This window comes from Moschus berezovskii, chromosome 7 (genome assembly GCF_049115385.1).
Source record: "Moschus berezovskii isolate FMDL1 chromosome 7, NW_MosBer_1.0, whole genome shotgun sequence".
Taxonomy (NCBI): Eukaryota; Metazoa; Chordata; class Mammalia; order Artiodactyla; family Moschidae; genus Moschus; species Moschus berezovskii.
Window position 1 is genome coordinate 52522086 of NC_142466.1, and position 21051 is coordinate 52543136.

General features: G+C 42.5%; 1 protein-coding gene across 5 annotated transcripts in view; it reads left to right on the forward strand.

The window, feature by feature from the left end:
- Positions 1-1778: 1778 nt before the first annotated feature.
- The window catches only part of ENTREP1 (endosomal transmembrane epsin interactor 1), a 73330-nt gene continuing 54057 nt past the window's right edge, over positions 1779-21051 (forward strand). The window contains exons 1-2 of one of the 5 annotated variants that reach the window (XM_088837924.1): positions 1779-2291; positions 13170-13226. In XM_088837924.1, the coding sequence (XP_088694050.1) occupies positions 1887-2291; positions 13170-13226 (462 nt within the window). In that variant the 5' untranslated portion in view covers positions 1779-1886. Of the gene's footprint in view, positions 2292-13169; positions 13227-14050; positions 14188-20397; positions 20440-21051 lie in introns of those variants that run through there. The other 4 variants (XM_055428362.2, XM_088837925.1, XM_055428363.2 and 1 more) reach the window with 4 other exon arrangements.

Sequence of the window (21051 nt, forward strand, 5' to 3'; positions counted from 1 at the left end):
AGCACTGCACAAAGTACAACTCCATGAATTTTCTCAGAATGAGTCCCACCCATGGAACTGGCATCCATACCAAGAAACAGACCGTTACCAGTTCTCCTGGAGCTCTCCCTTTCCAGGCATTAAACATTCAAAGGAAAGGAGAATATCTGATTTCTAGTACCAACTATACAGACCCAAAGAATACATTTTTGACAGTACGTTTCGGGTGTCAGAGACTGACCAGCGGAATAAACTTATTAGCTGACAGAGTTTCTCAAGACTCAATTAGACTTTTTTACATTACACAATGTAGTTCAGTTCAGTCGCTCAGTCGTGTCTGACTCTTTGCGACCCCATGAATCCTAGAATGTTAAAAATTGAATACCTATAAGCTTGTGCATAAATTAAAATGTATAATCTGGCACACGAGAAACTTTCAATTTAACATTACCTGCAATTTAAGAATACGTACTGTAAGATGTTTTAAAGTGCATGAAATGACATACTTCAAACGTTTATTTTGAAAGACAACTCCTTTTTTTCTTTCCACGATTTGAAGTTTATTTCCAAGAAGAGTTGGTAAAAGAAGTCCTTGAGACTATTAATCACAGGTGTTTTAATAATTCAAAAAGTGTACAGTAAACACACATGCACCTTGGCAGTGCATTACATTGTGGGATGCAGTAAGTAATGAACAAAATAAATACAGCCTTTGTAAGCAGAACATAAAAACGGATACACATTTCCTTTGGTTTAGTGTGCAGGAGGATATAAAATACCCTCCCCTTACTTATTACTCACCTAATACTGAGACTGACTTTCTGCAGAGTGACAGTGCTCTGGTTCTTAACCTGGAAAAAACTATTATAATCATTTTATGTATAAGAACACTTTCAACACATAAGAATGCCTACCGTTAGGAAATAAAATTTTACAAAGGCGAATCATTTATTTTTAAGTTCTAAATATATTTTATAAATTACCAAAAACAGATTAGAATTTTATGAGGCCGTTTCTTTGAAAGTCTGGGATTCTATGTTCTACCAGATGATGCCTAGTACCGCTCAGGAGTCAAGGTGAGACGGCCACAGAGTGTATGTAACCCTTGCCAACGCTCCAGGCCGTTGGTTCACTTTCTGGATGCCGGATACTTCCAAGGAAACTTTCGCCTCCTGCCCACTCCTACGCTGGTGCCAGGAAAGCACCCCTACCCCTCATTCCCCACCTCCCAGCTTCCCAGGCGGAGGGGCTGCAGAGCAGTCAGCGTCGGGAAGCCCCACGCGAACGGTGACTTCGATCTGCGTCATCCTTTCCCGAAACCCTGAGGCTTAGACTTTTCCCACCAAGTCACCTACAGCTCTCTTCCTGCCATCCTTCCTCCAGGCGGGGGAAAAGTTTAAAGCCGGGCTCCCTTCGTATGGAAGGTCGCCAGAGTCGCGCCCGGGGCTGGACCGGAAAGGGGCGAGGGGCCCCGGCGCTCCTGTCGCGCCCCAGCTTGGCGGGCTGTCGGTACCTCCGCGCCCAGACCGCAGTTCCCTCCTCGCCTGAGGGAGCCTGTTTTAAACTGGGGCAGGGCACCTCTTCTGGAGCCCCGGGAGAGAGCGCCGGTTTGGCGGGGCCCCAAAGGGTGCAGGCGCTGCGCGGCGGGACCTCGGGGCGCGCGTGGCGCAGGGGCGGGGTGTGGACGTGGGGCGCGCCCGGGAGGCCGGAGGCGGCCCCGCCGGCCGGCAGGTGGGTGCGGCCGGGGGCGCCTGGGCGGCGGCGGCGGCAGCAAGTGGTTGGGCCGTGCGCGTTTTCTTCCCGCCCCATCCGCGTCTGAGCCCGCCCGCGTGCTCAGAGCGCGGCGCCGGCGGCTCCGCTCCGCGCCCGCTCCCCGCTGCCAACGGCCGCTCCTTCCCCGCCTGCCCATGTCCCTGCCGGTGGTGCTCCCGGGCTCCTGCTGCCCGGTGGCCGGGCTCTCCGGCGGGCCGCAGGCCGGGGGCCCGGGCGCCGCGGCCGCCGCCGCCCAGGAGCCGCCGCTGCCCCCACTGCGGCCGCGCTGGACCCGGGCTGCGCTGCAGCCGCCGGCGCGGCCTCGCTGCGGGGCCACCGCCGCCGGGGTGCTGGCCGCGCCGCCTGCGCTCTCCTCCCGCCGGGCCGCCGCCGCGGCCGGGGCTCCGGGCTCCGCGCTGCTGCCCGCTCGCCTGCTGTTGTCGCTCGGTCTGCTGCAGCTGATCCTGGGCTGCTGCATGGTGGCACTCAGCTTTGGGGCGCTGTCGCTGAGCAGCTCCCCGCAGGTGAAGAACTCGTGCCCGTTCTGGGCCGGCTCCTCGGTAAGTGCCGCGCGCGCGCCCCGCTCACCGCGGGGAGCAGGGATCTTGGGCCGGTTCGTCCCAGGGCTGCAATTGGGGAGGAGAACCTCTCAGACCGGTTGAAGTTTTTGGGCCGTTGAGGCTGAAAACAAAAAAAGACGTAAAGAGAGTGGAGTTCCATGGTGAATTGGGTTGCACCTGGACGGTGTCTATTCCGTGTAGGCTAAAGGGTTTCGTTATTCCTGTCAAACTAATAGGATAAACTTGATTTCCAGCCCTTGGCGAGATTGGAAGGATGGGGGTCGGTGGCAAAAAAAAAAAAAAAAAAAAAAAGCGGGAAGAAAATGGGTAAACTTTCAGCCATTGAGTGTTTACTTCGCTGACAGCGTCCGCACCGGGAGGGCAGCGCTCTCGATCTGTTTTGTTCATCAGTTTATCAGCAGTGCCAGGCACACAGTAGGGGTATTTGTGGGATGGATGAAGTGACAGGTTGGGGCACGTCACTTCTTTTATTCTGCGCTGAGGCAAACGTAAACATGAAGTATCTGGTGTAAAGTAACTCCACTGTGTTTGGGGACGAGCTCAAGAGGTAGTAACAGTGTGTGTTAACTCACCGTGTACTTGGTCGTTAATGGAGGGCCCTAGGCCCTCACTGGGTTCCAGGAGCCACACAAACTGCTAGGCAGAATTTAATTCTTGAGAACACGAAGCCATCACGTGGATGAGCTTGGAGATGTCTACCCGGCTCTGCGACTTGCCCTACGGGACTGGAGCCTCCAACAGAGAAGGCTGATGTGGGGCAAAAGTTTGCTGCCCTGGAGCATCCCTGCCTCCAAAAGATTTCACAGCTTCCGAGGCAACCAGTGTCTTGAGGTTTGTTGGGGATTGAGAGACTTGGAAACAGGTCTTTGTGAAGTGATTGTGGAAGATGAATATGTAAAGTGAACAGTCTTTCTCTAAATTAAATCTAAAAGCCTGGCAATGCCTATAGTTGTTACTGAGATCAGTAATGAATGTAGGATACCTAAAAACATTGGGTAGTCCTTGCAAGTCCACACAAACCCACTTTCAAGACCAATTTTAAGAATATGGTGGTGGTTTTTGCTCACTCCTGTCCGACTCTTTGCAACCGCATGAACTATAGCCCACCGGGTTCCTCTGTCCTTGGGATTTCCTAAGCAAGAATACTGGAGTGGGTTGCCATTTCCTCCTCCAGGGAATCTTCCCCACCCAGGGATCCAATCAGGGTCTCCTCCATTCTCCTGCATTAGCAGGTGGATTCTTTATCAAGGAGCCACATGGGAACCAAAGAGTTTTAAGATTATAGGGAGAACGAATTGAACCCAAAGTAATTGTTTGAATAAGAACTGTAAGAACATTAGGTATGTAGAGCCTGGCCTGATGTTTTTATACTTAAACTGATGCAGTTTGTTCTCCTTATTTTGATGCTGGATGATCTTGTGGTACGGCCTGTGCTATGGTGGGTGGAATTCACAATCTGTGCAACATATAAAAGAAATACCCCCTCCTAGCCCTGCCCTTGGGCTCTCCCACAGGCTTCTGGGAGTTGTTTAAAACTTCAGAGGAGAAATATTCTCAACAGGGTAGGTAGGGGCTGGATCTGTCTTGCTCCTTAGTCCACTTGTCAGACTAAATTCAGCCAAATGATGGGTGCCTTTAATTTCTCTAAATACCCTGGGCCAGAAGTGACTCTTGCATACATTTTAGGGATTTGCTCTTTGTAAAATCATAATCTCTTGTCAAAGATAGCTAGTTTAGGATTATTGAAAACTATTTTTTCTCTCCTAAAATTAAACCCCTAAATCAGTGTACGATTGTGAATTATATCAGAGATAAATGCATTTTAGATGTCAGTTGAGCCATGGTTAAATTTGATGAACTAACCACTCCAGTGTTCTTCCCCAGTGAATATCATGGACAGAGGAACCTGGTGGGCTACAGTCCATAGGCTTACAAAGAGTCAGACATGACTGAAGCAACTTAGCACACACGCACGCATGAGATGGTAAAGGCTACTAGTTTGGGCCTGCTGGCTGGGCATGTTCTTGTCCCCAGGACCCAGCAAACCAGAGTAGGGAAAGAATCAGTGATGTGGAACTAAGTCTTTTCTATAGGGTCCTTTTTCCACCCTGTGCCCCCCAACTCTATATGAAATTTGCAACTGTTATTTTTTGTGGCCTGTTTCTGAGGTTGTCTTCAGAATTTGCGGTGACAGCAGAACCGACAGATACTGCATGTCCAGAACAACTGAATAGGATTTGAGAATGGCCTTAAGTCCCATAACTCTCTTGCTGTTGCAGAACAAGAGTCTCAGCAGTAGCATACCTTTTGAATTTATGTGTGTGAGAGGTGTTTGTTTTTTTTAAACTCTTCTTTATGGAAAAATTTAAATTTATTCAAAAACTGTTCGGTGAATTTTCATATACCCCTGACCCAGTTGTTGCGCACACTGGGCTATTTTATCTGTACCTCTTCCTGGTTCTGTTGCTGGCTCTGTGTCCTGCTCTTTCCCCTGCACTGGGTGGCTTGTGGGATCTTAGTTGCCCAACCAGAGATTGAACCCAGGACCTTGGTAGGGAAAGTGTGGAGTCCTAACCACTGGACCACCAGGGAGTTCCCTCTGTGTTCTGTTAACTCCAGAAGGATGGGAGTTAACTTTCCAGGCAGGATAGAAATTAGTTTCAGCATGCTTTCTAGTCCGTTTGTCAGATTCACTTCCCAGGTTATTGTGAAACAAACCTCAGACATCACATCATTTTATCTGTATTTCAGTACATCTGTATTTTTAAAAAGAAAATCTAAATGGACTAGAGAGATAGCATCGAAGTGACCAGGAAGTCTTAAGAACCTCACTCCACTTTAATATTTTATTGTGAAAATTTTAAATTTCAACACACGCCAAAAGAATAGTATAATGACCACCCTCCACCAGTTACCCATTACCCAGCTTTAGTAGTTATCAACACTTACACGATCACTGTATACTCAGACTCATTCTCCCTTTGTAACACCCACTGGATTATTTTAAGGCGAATCTCCATCATTGTAATTTCAACATTAACTATTTCACAATGTATTTCTAAAAAAAGAGACTTAATAGTTAAAAGGGAGGGGCTTGATAGCACTTTGTAACTAATTTAATTACAGCTAAAGTTTTTATGAAAACTTAAAAAAATATGACTTGAAGTTTGCAGAATTTTTTTTAATGAACACTTTTGTTGAGATATAATTCACATTCCATTTAAATCTACTTAAATCACCCATTTAAAGTGTGCAGTTCAATGACTTTTATTAAATTACAGTTTTGCAACCACCCCCACGAACAATTTTAGAAAATTTTCATCACTTCCTCAAAGAAACCCTGTACCCATTAGCAGTCACACCCCGTTTCTCCCTTACTCCCTTATCAGCAATCAACTGCTTACTTTCTGTCTCTATGAATTTGTTATTCTGGACCTTTCATATAAATGGAATCATTTGTGACTGGCTTCTTTCACTTGGTATAACATTTTCAAGGTTCATCCATGTTGTGGCATGAATCAGTACTTCATTCCTGTTTATAACCAAATGAGAATCCATTGTATGGCTCTTATGTTTTATTTATCACTCAGAATTTTGACTGGTATATGAAAGTAGGTAGTTGAGTGGCAGTGCCAACTTAAGTCTAAGGTTATTTTAAACCCACGTAAGAACACCGTAGAAAGATATCCTCATATTTCAAGTTTTGAATAACCATTATATGCCTGAGTATGCTATAGCAACTAAATCAGCAAATCTTTTAGCTTCAATAAAAGTTTTGCTTATGTATTTGATACAAAATTAAGAGACAAATATATTCATCTGAGGCTTCTCTGCTGGCTCAGATGATGAAGAATCTGCCTGTAATGCAGGTTCAATCCCTGGGTCAGGAAGATCCCCTGGAGAAGGAAAAGGCAACCTACTCCACTATTATTGCCTGGAAAATCCCATGGACAGAGGAACCCAGCGGTCTGTGTTCCATGGGATTGCAAAGAGTTGGACACGATTGAGGGACTAAACAACAACAGAAACATATTCATTTGAAAGGACCATTTTGTTAAACACACTGTAGTTCAAGAATATTTTTCCATGTATGCTCCTGTAAGTAGTCTCACCTTGAGCCTGAGATTTGGAGGCTTCCTTCACTTGTCTGAACCTTGAAGGCATATTTTACCTGTTGTAATATATATTTGAGAATTAGCAAGTCCTATAAAGACTCTTTCCCCATACTTTACATTCTTACTTTCAGCAACTTGAAGGGAGTGTTTTTAATGTGCTTATTGCTTTGGGGCACTTTATGATCATCTGTTTTCTTGCTGGTGTTCTTGACTAATGACTCAATCTGTTATTATTCCCGAAGTTCATGAAGCTAAGAGATTAGACACTTTAAAAACATACTGAAGTTTGACCCAGGTGGGTGGCACAGGGAGGATTTGAAAGTCCGTGTTCAGTCCGTGCTGTCCTGGCTCCTGGTTTGGAGGCATAGTTAGTTTATATTACTTAGATCCCACTGGGATTACAGAGACCAGCCTACCACACTTTTAGATTAATGAAAGAGTAGAGAGAATTGCATTGTTTTCTGTCTCCCTCAAAAACCAAAATTCCTGACTCTAATGACATGTATGATCCTTGGGAGATATTTCAGGCAAGTGGTAGAGAATTAGTTACTATTTTTTGTTCTTCTCTGGGGACCCTAATGGCATTTATCATCATTCATGTCTCTGTGTTGAAGTCACTGACCTGAACTCATGGTCACCCCTCCCTTGATTCTGTGATTCTTTGGCAAGATTCCAGTTCCTTATAAAGCCACAGACATTGGTGAACCTTAAGGTTAACCTTAAAAAAGTTTTACAATGACAAAATGTAAAAAATGAATGGTTCAAAGGGTAAACTAACACAAAAATTCTAAAATCTCTACCAGTCAAACAATAGTAAATACATTTTTTCTATCATGGTCATCAAGTACTACTTTAATATTGCAGCAGTTTTTTAAAGTATAACCTTTGAGATGAATTTCATTTTTTTGGTCCTTTATTTTATACAACAGCAGAGTCATAAGTTCTTGAGCAAATGTTCAGCCTCTCAGCCTCAGTTACTCATCTATAAAAATGAGTGAGATGATTCTTGCCTCAGAGTTGATTTTGTTAAAGTATAATTAGAGAGCATTTAGGAAAATGCTTTGTTGCTCAGCACTAGCACCAGGCCTGGTACATACTAGAACTTCTGTCAATGTTTTTTAAACATAAGGATAATATTTAATTAAGGTAAGGTGAACAGACTAGTTAAATTTTTGTGTTTTGTTCCGTGGGATATTGTGGTAACCAACAAGCATACACAAGAAATACCCAGTTGTCCACTTTGTCAGATCTTTTACTGAGTTACCCTGGGCAGATAGAATGATACATGCACATATACATTAAAAAAAAAAATTCCCAATGTAAAAGCTATAGGGCAAGATAGGTTATTAAGAGGTGTGAATATTGTATGTTTTTTAACAAGGTCAATATGGGATGTCTATAACATGACTCTCTTTAAGTCTGTATTTAGATACAGCAACTTTTGATGAACAATTCAGAATTCAGAACATTTTTGTGCTACAGCATGTTATTGGATTCCTGGAGGAGGAAATGGCAACCCACTCCAGTATTCTTGCCAGGTAATTCCATGGACAGAAGAGCCTGGTGGGCTACAGTCCATGGGGTTATAAAGACGTGACTGAAACGACTGAGTACGCACGTGTTAATGGATTAACGCAGAAGAATAAGGTAGTAGAATTATTAATATATGCTTTTGACTTTAATGATTTGATTTTTAAGCTGAAAAGTTCAGGCACATTCACAATATATGGTGGGTAACAATGATTCTTGCCCGGAGTATCTCAATATCCTTCTTGGCAATATTAGAAAAAAAGAAGGGCCTCTGCTTTTCCCTATAATAATGAGTTTCAAGTGAGTCAAACCAAAATTGTGATAAATTTCATTATAATAATATAGAGATAATTTGATATTAGAAAATAGGTTCTTAACCATTTATTCAGAGCATGTTGTATCTTGCACTGGGCAGAAAGAATGCTAATGGAGTTGCTTTTTACCGTTGCTGTACTCTTTTAAGAAGCACAGGAGTGAAAAATGTGTTTAGGCTCACACAGTCATCTTTGAGCAAGTTGAGCTCCTGTTTTTGACCTTCATTCATTCACTTATTCTTTATCTACTCATTCACTCATTGACTCCCGCCATAACTAACTGAGTGCCCCTAGGAGCCTTTAGTGATACTTGAGTGAGTATTCAGAGATCCAAGTCCTCATGAGATTGCACATGAGTGTAAAACACAATTGAACAAATAATAGCATTATGGTGTAATGAAAGGCCAGTGTTAGGGCCTTTCTTGGGTCCCTCTGATGCAAGTCCAGCTGCTGCTGCCACTGAGGAGAGTGGAGGCATTGAGTACACTGCATCTTCCTTTTCACGTCCCCATCCCCTCTCCCCAATCATGAATTCCACACCTTTCCCCAAAATGTGAACCTCCATTTCTTAAGTCTTGAGCTGTTAAAGGATTCATCCCCAGCTGCAACACTTTTGTTCAACATTCCAGGGGCTTCTGCCTATCCAGTCCTACTTCCTCTGCTTCCCCTTCTCCATCTCATCAGTTACAGAGTTCCTCTAGTGTGTTAGGGCTTACTTAAGCTTAAAGAAAGGGAGAAGCTGAGTAGAAGCTGGTGTGAGACTTTGTTGTGGGGTTCAGGACTTGTTGTGGGGTTCAGGACTGAACAACTCCCTGCCTACGACTGGAATATAGTTTCGTGAAGCATCCATAAAAAGTGTTGTTTGCAAAAATCCTCCTGAAATTTAAAATGGGTGTGTGCTAAGTCTGGAGAACAATTCAAATGGAAATGATATCTTTAAGTATTTTGTCTTCCAACTCATTAATGTGGTATAGGTCTTGATTTATTTAGATCTTTATTTAATATTGTTCAATAAGGTTTTATTTCTTCCTATTGAGGTCTTACGTTTCTTTGTCATATATATTTTGAGATTAATGATATTTCTTACTTGTCAAATACATTTTGTACTTTTTTAACAATTATGTTTTAAATTTAGTTTGCTCCTATATGCTAAGTTCTCCCTAAAAGGAAAAAAAAAGAAATCTTAGTTCTTTTGTCCCAGAGACCCTTCATTTGAAATTGTATCTGTCATGATCTATCAAAATATTTTATTTATTCATGTTTTTATTTATACACATATGCTCTTTCAACTTTAGCAATACTACTCCTGGGACTTTCAGTTCAGTTCAGTTCAGTTGCTCAGTTGTGTCCCACTCTTTGCGACCCCATGAATCACAGCATGCCAGGCCTCCCTGTCCATCACCAACTCCCGGAGTTCACTCAAACTTGTCAACCAGAAATAAAAAGCACTTGTTTGTAAGGATATACGTCCTGAACTGAACTGATGTCCATGATGTTTACTGTAACATTGTTTCTTTACATTGTTCAGTTCAGTTCAGTTCAGTCGCTCAGTCGTGTCCGACTCTTGCGACCCCATGAATCTTTCTGTCCATCACCAACTCCCGGTCCATCCCTGTCCATCACCAACTCCCGGAGTTCACTCAAACTCATGTCCATCAAGTCGGTGATACCATCCAGCCATCTCATTCTCTGTCGTCCCCTCCTCCTCCCACCCCCAATCCCTCCCAGCATCAGAGTCTTTTCCAGTGAGTCAACTTGTCGCATGAGGTGGCCAAAGTATTGGAGTTTCAGCTTTAGCATCAGTCCTTCCAATGAACACCCAGGATTGATCTCCTTTAGAATGGACTGGTTGGATCTCCTTGCAGTCCAAGGGACTCTCAAGAGTCTTCTCCAGCACCGCAGTTCAAAAGCATCAATTCTTCGGCGATCAGCCTTCTTCACAGTCCAACTCTTACATCCATACACGACCACTGGAAAAACCATAGCCTTGACTAGACAGACCTTTGTTGGCAATGTCCAACTCTTTGAGACCCCATGAATCACAGCACGCCAGGCCTCCCTGTCCATCACCAACTCCCGGAGTTCACTCAGACTCATGTCCATCGAGTCGGTGATGCCATCCAGCCATCTCATTCTCTGTCCTCCCCTTTTCCTCCCGCCCCCAATCCCTCCCAGCATCAGAGTCTTTTCCAGTGAGTCAACTCTTCGTGTGAGGGCAATAAATTGAAGAGTGAATACCATGAATATGCAGATGATTGAATACATTAGGTGCTGGCTATACAAAGGAATATTATGTAGCCATTAAATGGAAATGAATGAGAGCTAGTTTGGTAAGCATGGAGTGATTTCCAATGAAATATTTGTTGAGAGATAAGAAGAGGAGGAGGAGTGTCTTTTATGATTTTTTTTGTAAGAATCACACCCTTGTGCATGTGTGTATACTTAAAATCCATATAAGGAACCTGAACCACAAGGCCTCATGGATTTCAAGTTCCAGGTTGGAAGCAGAAGCAGCCCAGGCCCTCTAGACCAGCGGTCCCCAACAATTTGGGCACCAGGAACTGGTTTTGTGGAAGATAGTTTTTCCCCACGAATGGGGAGGGGATGATTTCAGAATGACTGATGCTCTTTACGTTTATTATGCCACTTCTGATCTAACAGGAGGCAGAGCTGTGGCAGCAATGCAAGCAGTGGGGAGTGGCTGTAAATACAGACAAAGCTTTATTCACTGGTCCGCCACTTACCTCCTGCTGTGTGTCCCGGTTCCTAACAGGCTACAGACCAGTACTCACCCAGGGATTGGGGACCCCTGGTCTAGACGAGCCCCACCAAGTATGTTTCCTGGAAGAAATCATTTAAAGGAAGGAAATATCCTATTGAATTTAAGATAATGAAAGTATATAGTGCACAAAACAGGATGCTGATAGTATGTTTAAACATAGATATGTACAAAGAAGCAGTCCCCTGTCTGCCCATGTATATTTCTTGTCCTCGATATAAGTGGGTAGACTTGTCCTCTGCTGGTTTGTTGTGAAATGGTTGCCCTCAGTCAATAAATGGAGAATTGAGTATTGCAAGCAGGCCTGTGAGCTTTGGATTTCAAGCAGCACTGTAATCCTTAGAGTTAAATAAAAAGTTCTTGTGATTTTGGTAAAAAGTGCACTTGAAAGAAAATCCTCATAACTGCCTGCAGGAGATTCACTTTACTGCATACACAAAGATAAATGTGTTCTGATGGCATCAGAATGTCCCTGGGCTGAATAATTACTTTGCTCTTCCTTTCTGACCTGCTTATGAACTGTTATTCAAGGGGCTGATGGTGGCTTCCACGTTACGTTTTGCGAAATGCTGGTTCTTCTTTACTGAGAATGCTTAGGTTGTTTACTGACATATCATTCTGCAACATGAGATATTTCTCACTGTATTCCCTCCCCCTTTGTGGAATTAGTGTTCAAGAACATTTTTTAATTGCCAATCATGTGACAAGCGCTGTGCTAGGAGCTAGGGATTCAGAGAGACGAGGCAAGAGTTCCCAGTCAGTGGGCAAGACAAAAATGATATGATATTTTGGGGGGAGAAAAATTATGTGTAGAGGGCTTCTAGGAGGGTGGGGTGTTGAGATTAATAAGGCTTAACAGAGAAGGTGACTGTGAGTTGGGGCCTTGCAGAATATGTAGGAGTTCTCAGGCAGGAGAGTGGAGGTGAGTTGAGAGGAGAGATTTTAGTGGCAAAGAGAAGCACAAAGTCCTAGAATGTCTAGAGCCTGGCCGGTCTGAGGAAAGACAAGTATGCCTGGAAGGAGGGTGTGTGGTGGGTGGACCAGGGATATGTGGAAACCAGGCTTGAGAAGTAGGCAGGGGAAGATCCTGAAAGGCCTTGTTTACCATTTTGGGGAATTGACTTGCCCCATGAATGATGGGGCTTCCCAGGTGGCACTAGTGGTAAAGAACCCACCTGCCAGTGCAGGAGACTTAAGAGACATGGGTTCTGTCCCTGAGTTGGGAAGATCCTCGATCCTTGGAGAAGGAAGTGGCAACCTGCTCCAGTATTCTTGCCTGGAGAATCCCATGGACAGAGGCGCCTGGAAGGCTGTGCTCCCAACGGTTGCAAAGAGTCAGAAACAACTGAAGCGACTTCACACCACACATGTAGGATGGGTACCTACCTAATAAACGGAGGGTTGTGGCCAGGCATTCTTCTTCTTCTTTTTTTTTTTTTAAACAAGAATGACTTTGATTTCTTTACTTATGGCTGCACTGGGTCTTGTTGCAACACTTGGACTTTCTCTGGTTGTGGTGAACAGGGGCTATTCTCTAGCTGAGGTATGCAGGCTTCTCATTGTAGTGGCTTTTCTTCTGGAGCGTGGGTTCCAGGTGAGTGGGCTTCAGTGGTTGCGGCTCACTGGCTCTAGAGCACAGGCTCAGTAGTTGTGGTGCATGGTCTTGGTTGTTCCATGGCATGTGGGATCTTTCTGGACCAGGAGTCGAACCCCCGCCCCCTGCATTGACAGGCAGATTCTTTACCTTTGAGCCACCAGGGAAGCCCCAGACGTTCTTCTTATGAGGCTGACTCTGGCTACAGATTAGGTGCTACTGGGGGCTGGAAGCCTGGACAGGAAATACTGATTCCTTCATTTATTAGAAGGTAGGCTACTTTCTGTTTGTGTGTTCTTAACTGACCTTAAGAAAAAAACATACAGTCAGTGAAAACATTTTAGGACCATGGACCTGGAAGATAGTCCAAGATGGTCTACCAGGGCCTATGTAATCAATAGGAATATTAAATATTTGAGGTAGAAGCCTTTGAAATTTCATGTATTTTAAAAAAATATATACTTTAGAGATTGGGGATTAGTTATTGGAACTTTTCTAGGTTTCTGATACTGTTTATCCTTGTAGGTGATACTCTCTGGAATCATAGGATTAACAACATGGAAGCGACCTATGATACTCCTGGTATGTACTGATCTTTTAGATTTTTACCCTTTGTAAGATGTGCCATTTATGACGTCTATAGAGACATATTGTTGAAATGCTAAAGCTTTCTTGTTCCTTAAAAAAAGAAGTTAACAATGGACACTATTGTCCAGATGTTCTCATAACAGTAAAGTGCGATGGTAATTTTACTATACTTGTGTTTCAAGTTCCAGGATTAGCTGTGCTGTAAAGATGTAACAAGCACAAAGCAAAGCAAAACTAAACAGCTTACTCTGAACATTTTATTTTTTATTTTTTTTAATTTTAACTGGATTTAATATGCTCAAAACATTAACTTAAGATATGAAAAGTATTTTGTAGAAAGACTCAAACTGAATGTAAAGAGATGGAAAGTATAATAGCTAAGATGAAAAATACTCTGAGTAGAGTTAAAAGTAGATTGCGTGCGTGCGAAGTCGCAGTCTTGTGCATGGGCTGGAACTCGCCAGGCTTCTCTGTTCATGAGATTCTCTAGGCAAGAGTACTGGAGTGGGTTGACATTTCCTTCTCCAGGGGATCTTCCCAACCCAGGGATTGAACCTAGGTCTCTTATGTCTCCTGCATTGGCAGGTGGGTTCTTTTACCACTAGCACCACTTGGGAAGCCCCTGAAATGAAGTAACTGGATATATATTAACATGTGCCTCATTCCATCGTTGTCCTTTGTTCCTGCTTGAAGACCACAGTGGATTCTCTATGGTTGTCTGTCCTTTCAAACGTAGATAGACATTTAAAACACAGACGCCAGTAGCTGAGGGGTCTGCGGCAGCTCCGTGCTGACTTCCATCCTCTCTGTGTCCCCAGCCTCCTCGTCTGCCATCTTGAGAGAAACTGACCTGAACATTTTAAACTTACACAGAAGTGGAGGGAATGATATAATGGACTCCCTGTACCGGTCATTCAACTTCAACAATTATCAACTGTTAGCCAGTCTTGAGGAGGTTCTCCACATTCTTTTTCTCATTTTTTTACAGGAAACCTCAGCTTCGATCATGAATACATTATTTTTTGTTGTTATAATGTTTTGGTTGGATAATCTCAGAAATTCCTTGCTTAGCTTCCCTATATTCTCTCTTTATCACATCTATTATATTTTATCACCTATATTTTCATGGCAGTAGGCATATATTATCGACTTTGTCCTTTTTTAAGGTATTGAGGTAAAACTCACATAGTATAAAATGAACCATTTTAAAGTGTACAGTTCATCCTTTGTTTTTATTTGCTGTGTCCTTTTGATTCAGTAAATGCTATAAAAGATAGACAAATGTGCAGAGAGGCTAACATATAAGGATGAGGTAGAGGATCTAGGAATTTGATATGAAGTATAATTAAAAATTATTTTTTCTGTATACCATGTCTTTTTATTTTTCTCCCATCCATTTCAAAATAGGGTTAAATGATTTTCTAAACTCATTTTGTAAATATACTTAATACAACCAAACTGTCCTTCAGACTACTGTTTGCGAGGTGATGGGTAACAAATATAAAACTAGCTAAATTCTTACATACAAGGAGAAGCACATTTTAAAATACAGTGGCTCCCAAATTTCTATCTCTAGCCCAGACTTCTCTAAACACATGACCTGTATATGCTTCCTTGTAGTTGTTGTGTTTAATCAATAATTTGAACCTAACATGTCTAAAATGAAAAAAGAAAAAAAAAATACAATGAGAATAATGGTACTGTGTTGATGGTCTTGAAAAACTAACCTGAAGAGTTTTCAGACCCAGAAGACAATGCAGGCAACATTTTATAACATTTCACACCTCATTTGGTGAAACTTTGCTAATATTTCCAGAAGGAACAAATTACTGATGCAGTATTTTGATATATTAGACAGCAGGATAGGAGAAAAGGAGGCTTTGGATGAATCTTGTGGCATGTGCTATGTGTGCATGGGGTTTGTTTTGCAACAACTCTCTAGGTTACAGTCTCTGCAGAAAAATTTTTGATGGTGTTCAGTGTTTATACTAGTATTTCACTATATACGTCATCTTTGCACTGTCCTTTCCCATTGATTCATTACTGAAATGCTCAGTGAACCTCAGGTATTTAAATAAATTAAAATCAGAAAACTGTCTAATCTAATGCTATTTGTACTTTTTTATATTTCGAATGGTGAAGATAGTGACTGCTTGTTCTAGACAGATATTAGCAAAGTCCACCTTTTAAAACATTTCTTTCTTTAACACTGTTTTCTTGTGGAAAGATGCCTTGTGAATTTATTCTGTGAGTTCAAGCAATTTTAATTGAAAATAACCCTAATAAAAATATATTTCTCATTTTTGTTGATAAGTATATGAACTTTGTCACAAAGTTGTAACCAGTTTGTGCATATCATGTTGTGCCTGCTTTTTCTGTTTAATATTAAATTAAGTTCATATCAGTAGCTATTATGTTTTCCTGAGCAAGGAGTTCATATGCCTATCACTAAGAATTGCTAAGTAGCTTTTTGCCATATTTCTGTATTACCTTCAGTTGTTGAGTCTGTTGGACATTTGAGCTTCTATGTTTTGACTGTTAAGAATATGTATTTAGAAGGCCATTTAGTGATATTTTGAAATGTTAATTAACATCAATTTATAAAGAAGATACGGAGAAGGCAATGGCAGGCCACTCCAGTACTCTTGCCTAGAAAATCCCATGGATGGAGGAGCCTGGTAGGCTGCAATCCGTGGGGTTGCTAAGGGTCGGACATGACTGAGCGACTTCACTTTCACTTTTCACTTTCATGCATTGGAGAAGGAAATGGCAACCCACTCCAGTGTTCTTGCCTGGAGAATCCAAGGGACGGGGGAGCCTGGTGGGCTTCCATCTATGGGGTCACACAGAGTCGGACACGACTGAAGTGACTTAGCAGCATAAAGAAGATAAATTAATTGACAGGAATTGTGCAAAGGAAAACTTTCTGAGTGTATCAGTAGGTCATTTGAGCGTTATGTATGTGTTCATCAGTTGTGTCTAACTCTTTGTGAGTTAGACATGGACTGTAGCCCACCAGGCTCCTCTGTCCATGGAATTCTCCAGGCAAGAATACTGGAGTTGGTTGCCATTCCCTTCTTCAGGGGATCTTCCCAATGCAGGAATCAAACCTTGGTCTCCTGCATTGCAGGCAAATTCTTTATCGTTTGAGTCACCAGGGAAGCCCATTGAGCCTTAGTCAGTATAATAAAGGAAAAAAATAGTTTGTGTGAATCTTAATTGTATTTCAGTATAACCTGTGCCAAATAATTTTGTTATGTTAAAAAGCAAAATGAAAAAAACTGATGTGCCAGTCAGACACTCCTAGTTTGAGTCCTAGCTCTTCTATGGAAGAGTTCTGTCACTCTGTGCAAGCCACTTGACTTTCCAGTGTCTAGTTTTAATCTAGTGACACCATGGGGTGATCTGCCACCCCACCCCCACCCTCAGTGGATCGTTTTTTTTTTTTTTACCCTACAAGCATCGCCCTCTGTGAGTTTAGGGAATCTGCAGCTGGATGATTTGAGTAGGAGGCTGTGTTCATTAGAGAAACCAGAAGTGCCCATGTGTTTTCATCACAGACCCCGGCTGAGCTGGTCCAAGTTACAGCCCTACCCACCTCCACATCCCACACTCTACCTACAGGGGTGCCTTCTGACCCTGGCACAGCCAGGCTGTCCTTCAGAGACTAGGGCAGTCTGCCCCGAGCTGTTTGCTTAGCTACGTCCTCTTCTGGGTCTCAGCTCAGCAGTCATTTTGAGAGAGAGATACCTTCCTGAACCACCCTGAGTGAGCGGCCCCTCCTCCATGCCCCTCACCCGGTCCCAACCTCTGAGTACTGGCTCCTCGGTCTGAGAGCAGCCTGACTGCTTTCCTGGGTGAACCTCTCCTCTGTCCCCCAGTAAATGGCCAGTCAGTTCTGTGAGGACAGGGGTCTCTCCCCAGGACCAGTGGGCTCAAGACATACTTATTTTTGATCAGTGGGGTTACCCTGGCAACCGATAAGCTGTTTAGGTTTTGGGTTGGTTCTCAAAGTTTCTTTTTGTCTTAAATGTTTCTCACTTGTTTTTGTTCTCTGAACTTTGTGTTTACCCGCTTTTAACTTTAGAGGGGTTAGGGAGTATTTTGGCAGCAGTTTGGGAGGGGGCTGGTTGGTCTTTTCAGGGGCTTTCCAGTGGCAAGCTGCTCTCAGTTTTGAGTTGCTGTGGGCACACTGGTCTAGGGCACTCGAGCACTTCCTTTTGAGAGCTGTTCGTATTTGTGCTCCTTTTTGTGTTCGTTTCAGTGATTACATCAGGTTTCTACTGGTTTGAACAAAGAAGGGTTGGTTTGACCTAGTTGCTTCAAACTCTAGTTTTCATGGAAACTCAGAGTTGGAAACTTCCATTCACTGAGTCCTCTTCCTTTTATTGATAAACTACTCAGATGCCAGAACAAAATGTTGGGAGATACTTTGTGAATGTTTGTATCTGTTTTGGCTATGAATGGAATTAGGATTGGGGGTATGTGTATGTGCATGCATTTGTGTGTGTATGTTGGGGGTGTTCTATCAAAAATATTGTATAGTTTCCGTCAAGATCAAACATTTTTAAAAGAATGGTCTTATTTTTTTCTAGTTATCATTCTTTTTTTCATTCTAATAGAATGTTGTAGATTTGTTTAGAAATCGTAGATTCAGTGCTGGGAATGACCTCAAAGACTGTCTTATCTAGGCACCTCAGTTGGAAAATGGAGTTGTCTTGGTAAGATAGTTGCAGAATGGGTTGACTGGACCTGATATTCCAGGTAGAGAGCCCCTGTCTCAGCCAGGGAAGTTATTTTCTTATTGGATTTGCACAGCCAGTAATGAAACCATGCTGAGACTGGAACAGTACAAGCTTTAATTGATGGACAGAGGATAGAGAAGAGGGAACCTAGTTCACAAATCAACTTCTCAACCCAGTTTGGGTGAGAGACACCAAATATACTGGAGACTTGAGGTAAAGGGAAGGAATTGGAAAGAGTGGAAAGAATACCCATGTGTTAACCAAGAATGCGGTAACAAGTTCCAGGGGACCTGGAACTAATGCAGCTCCCCTTTTCAGTCTTTGCGTGGGCCTTTCCAGTTGTCATGGCCATCATCAAGTGTCATGCTGCTGGTGGTTGTGTCATAAGATGCTGATGCATTACAATGAACATATAATGAGGCTGAAGTTCTACTAGAGGCAGTCTTTGTTTTTCTTTTTTTCTTTGCAGCTTCCTCCTGAAACTTAAAGATTAAGACTCAATGGTTTCTGTTTGAGGGAGTGGAAGGGTCTCACTCTGCGGCAGCAACCTCAGTAACCAGTGTTTTTCTTTGGTGGTATACTTGGTAAGAGTCACCACTGTGAAAGCCCAGTTAGGCATGCTGGCTACAGTTTTGGTTGCTTATGAAGTGCTAATTTGAGCTATAGTTATTTTTATTTTTCTTGTCAGTTTGGAACAGAAGGGATGAATATGACCTTCAATGACTATCAAAGACAGCTTTATTCTCTAGCACCAAGAATGAAGAAGATTCTTCCCCAGTGATGTTCTTGGGTTATGTATGTGGTTTATTCTCAACTGCGGGTCCTGTTGATTTGAACTCTAGACTAAAAATAGAAGTAAGTGAATTGGCTCTTTTTAGAAAACGATCCATCAGTTTCTCTTCTAATGTCAAGATTATAGTATTTAGGGTAAAACCTCATTCCCCAAAGAGCCTCAAAAAATGGCATGCATAAGGTATACAGAGATTTTATTCCCCTTCAGCTAATAGTCCTAGTAGGCTAGGCTGGTAAGATGGTCCTTCTCCATGAAACCATTTGGGGATCCAGTTTCTTTCCATCTTAATGTGCCTCACAGGAAGAGTAATGGAACATCCAGACCCTTTTATCAAAAGAGCTTGACAAATTGGCATCACTAGATAGTCAGAAATATACATATAGGTGGGTTATAGTGCAGGATAGGTAGTGGCCCTTTCATTCCTGATGATATAAAGAACAGGAGGAGGGCAGAATACCTCGGCACAGTTTAGGAATCTGTACATTTTTATAAAAGGAACTCTGAAGCTCTGGCTTGTGCAGTTTGGTTCTTTCAAGTACATTTCACGGTTTTTAATAATTTGGAATGAGCTCCCTGGTTTGAAAGTTCAAGAAACCTGCATTTTAATGCTGACATGTTACCACTAATTATTGGATGGTCTTGGGGAAATCTCTTGATTTCCCCTTCTATAAAATGAGGGACTTAGAACACTCTCTTTAAGAGTGCTCTCATATTATAGGTGTCCAAAAATCCTCTTTAGTTACCTGGATAGTGTTTTAACTTTAGATGGTCATTTTTGCCAGGTTATTATAAACTCCTGCGTATAAACTGAAATATTATGATTGTTTCACACTTGGTATTTTAAAAACGTATTTATTGTTGCCTGTGTTGGATCTTTGCTGCGGTATGCGGGCTCTTCTATAGCTGTGGTGCCTGGGCTTCTCTCGTTGCTGTACGGGCTTAGTTGCTCTAGGGCATGTGGGATCTTAGTTCTCCAACCAGGTATCAAACTCATGTCCCCTGCATTGGAACATGGATTCTTAACCACTAGACCGCCAGGGAAGTCCCCACACTTGGTGTTTTAAGGCATAAATATGGAAGGCTTTTCTCACTCTTTAGAATTATTAATACTACTCTCTTGTATGCATATAATACATAAGAGCTTACCAGGTTCTTTCATTTACCATTCTTGTATGATTTCTAAAGCAGGTATTATTCTTGTTTTGTAGATAATGAACCAGTGGCTCAAGAGTTAACTGGCTTGTCCACTTCCCAAACAGATGAACTATCATTAGAAAGAACCTAGGAGCATTGATTCCTAGTCCATTGCCTGTTTCATAGTGCTAGTACATCACCTTCTCCTTTTGGCAAATTAGTAGGTATTTCTCTGTGGCCAACAGTGCTGTGTATATGTAACATAATTTAAATAAGTTATTTCCTTAGTGCTGACTACTTTTTTTTCACATTCCTAAGTGGCAGAAGCTTAAGGAATTTTGCCCTTGACTCAAAAATGTCAGACAGAAGGTGACAGAAGGTCAAGTTTGGGACTTAGTCTTGTCACTTTTAGTCAGTGAGCGGATAAGGAGTTTATCCACTCTTTCCTCCTCTGTGCAGTGGGGCGTCAACCATCCCACAGGATCTCCGTGAGGAACAGACGACACGAATGCGCTCGGAAACTACAGAATGTAAGGTGAGGCAAGCACATCATGCATTGTTGTTCATCACGCACTGAGAAAATCGGTCTCCGAGACCTGATCTCTCAGTTTAGTGTGCCGTTAAGTAATCTGTGGCAACAAAACATGCATTTAGCTATCATGGAGTTACCTAGACTGGGTTTGGGCTTATCTGTTGTCAATAGAGCTGTTACTTCTCTGCTCTGATCGCCTCTCCCAGGAGGAAAGCAGAAATGAGAAAATACTGTGGAACTCCTTTCCGGGAAGAATCAAAGCTTTGCTTTACAAAATGACCTAAGCCATTTGGTCATGCTCTCATTATTAGCAGGTTTAGTTTGGTAGCAACAGGTAGCTGTGAAGGCTTTGAATTAACCTTCCTGCCAAGTTGATTGTTATAGTGAAAGTGAACCCCTGCCCTCAGACCAAATTTTGCTACACAAGCAATTACTAGCCAACAGACCAAAAAAAAAAAAAAAATGTTCATGCATTGTGTTCTATAAGCTGAAAGGATAAGCTGCAGTTTTTATGGAGCTTACAGAACAGTGTGAACAGTTTTATTTACCTGTAATATTTGTTGTATCCCCTTGTCTCTAATGGGATTCCCAGGTGGCTCAGTAGTAAAGAAGTTG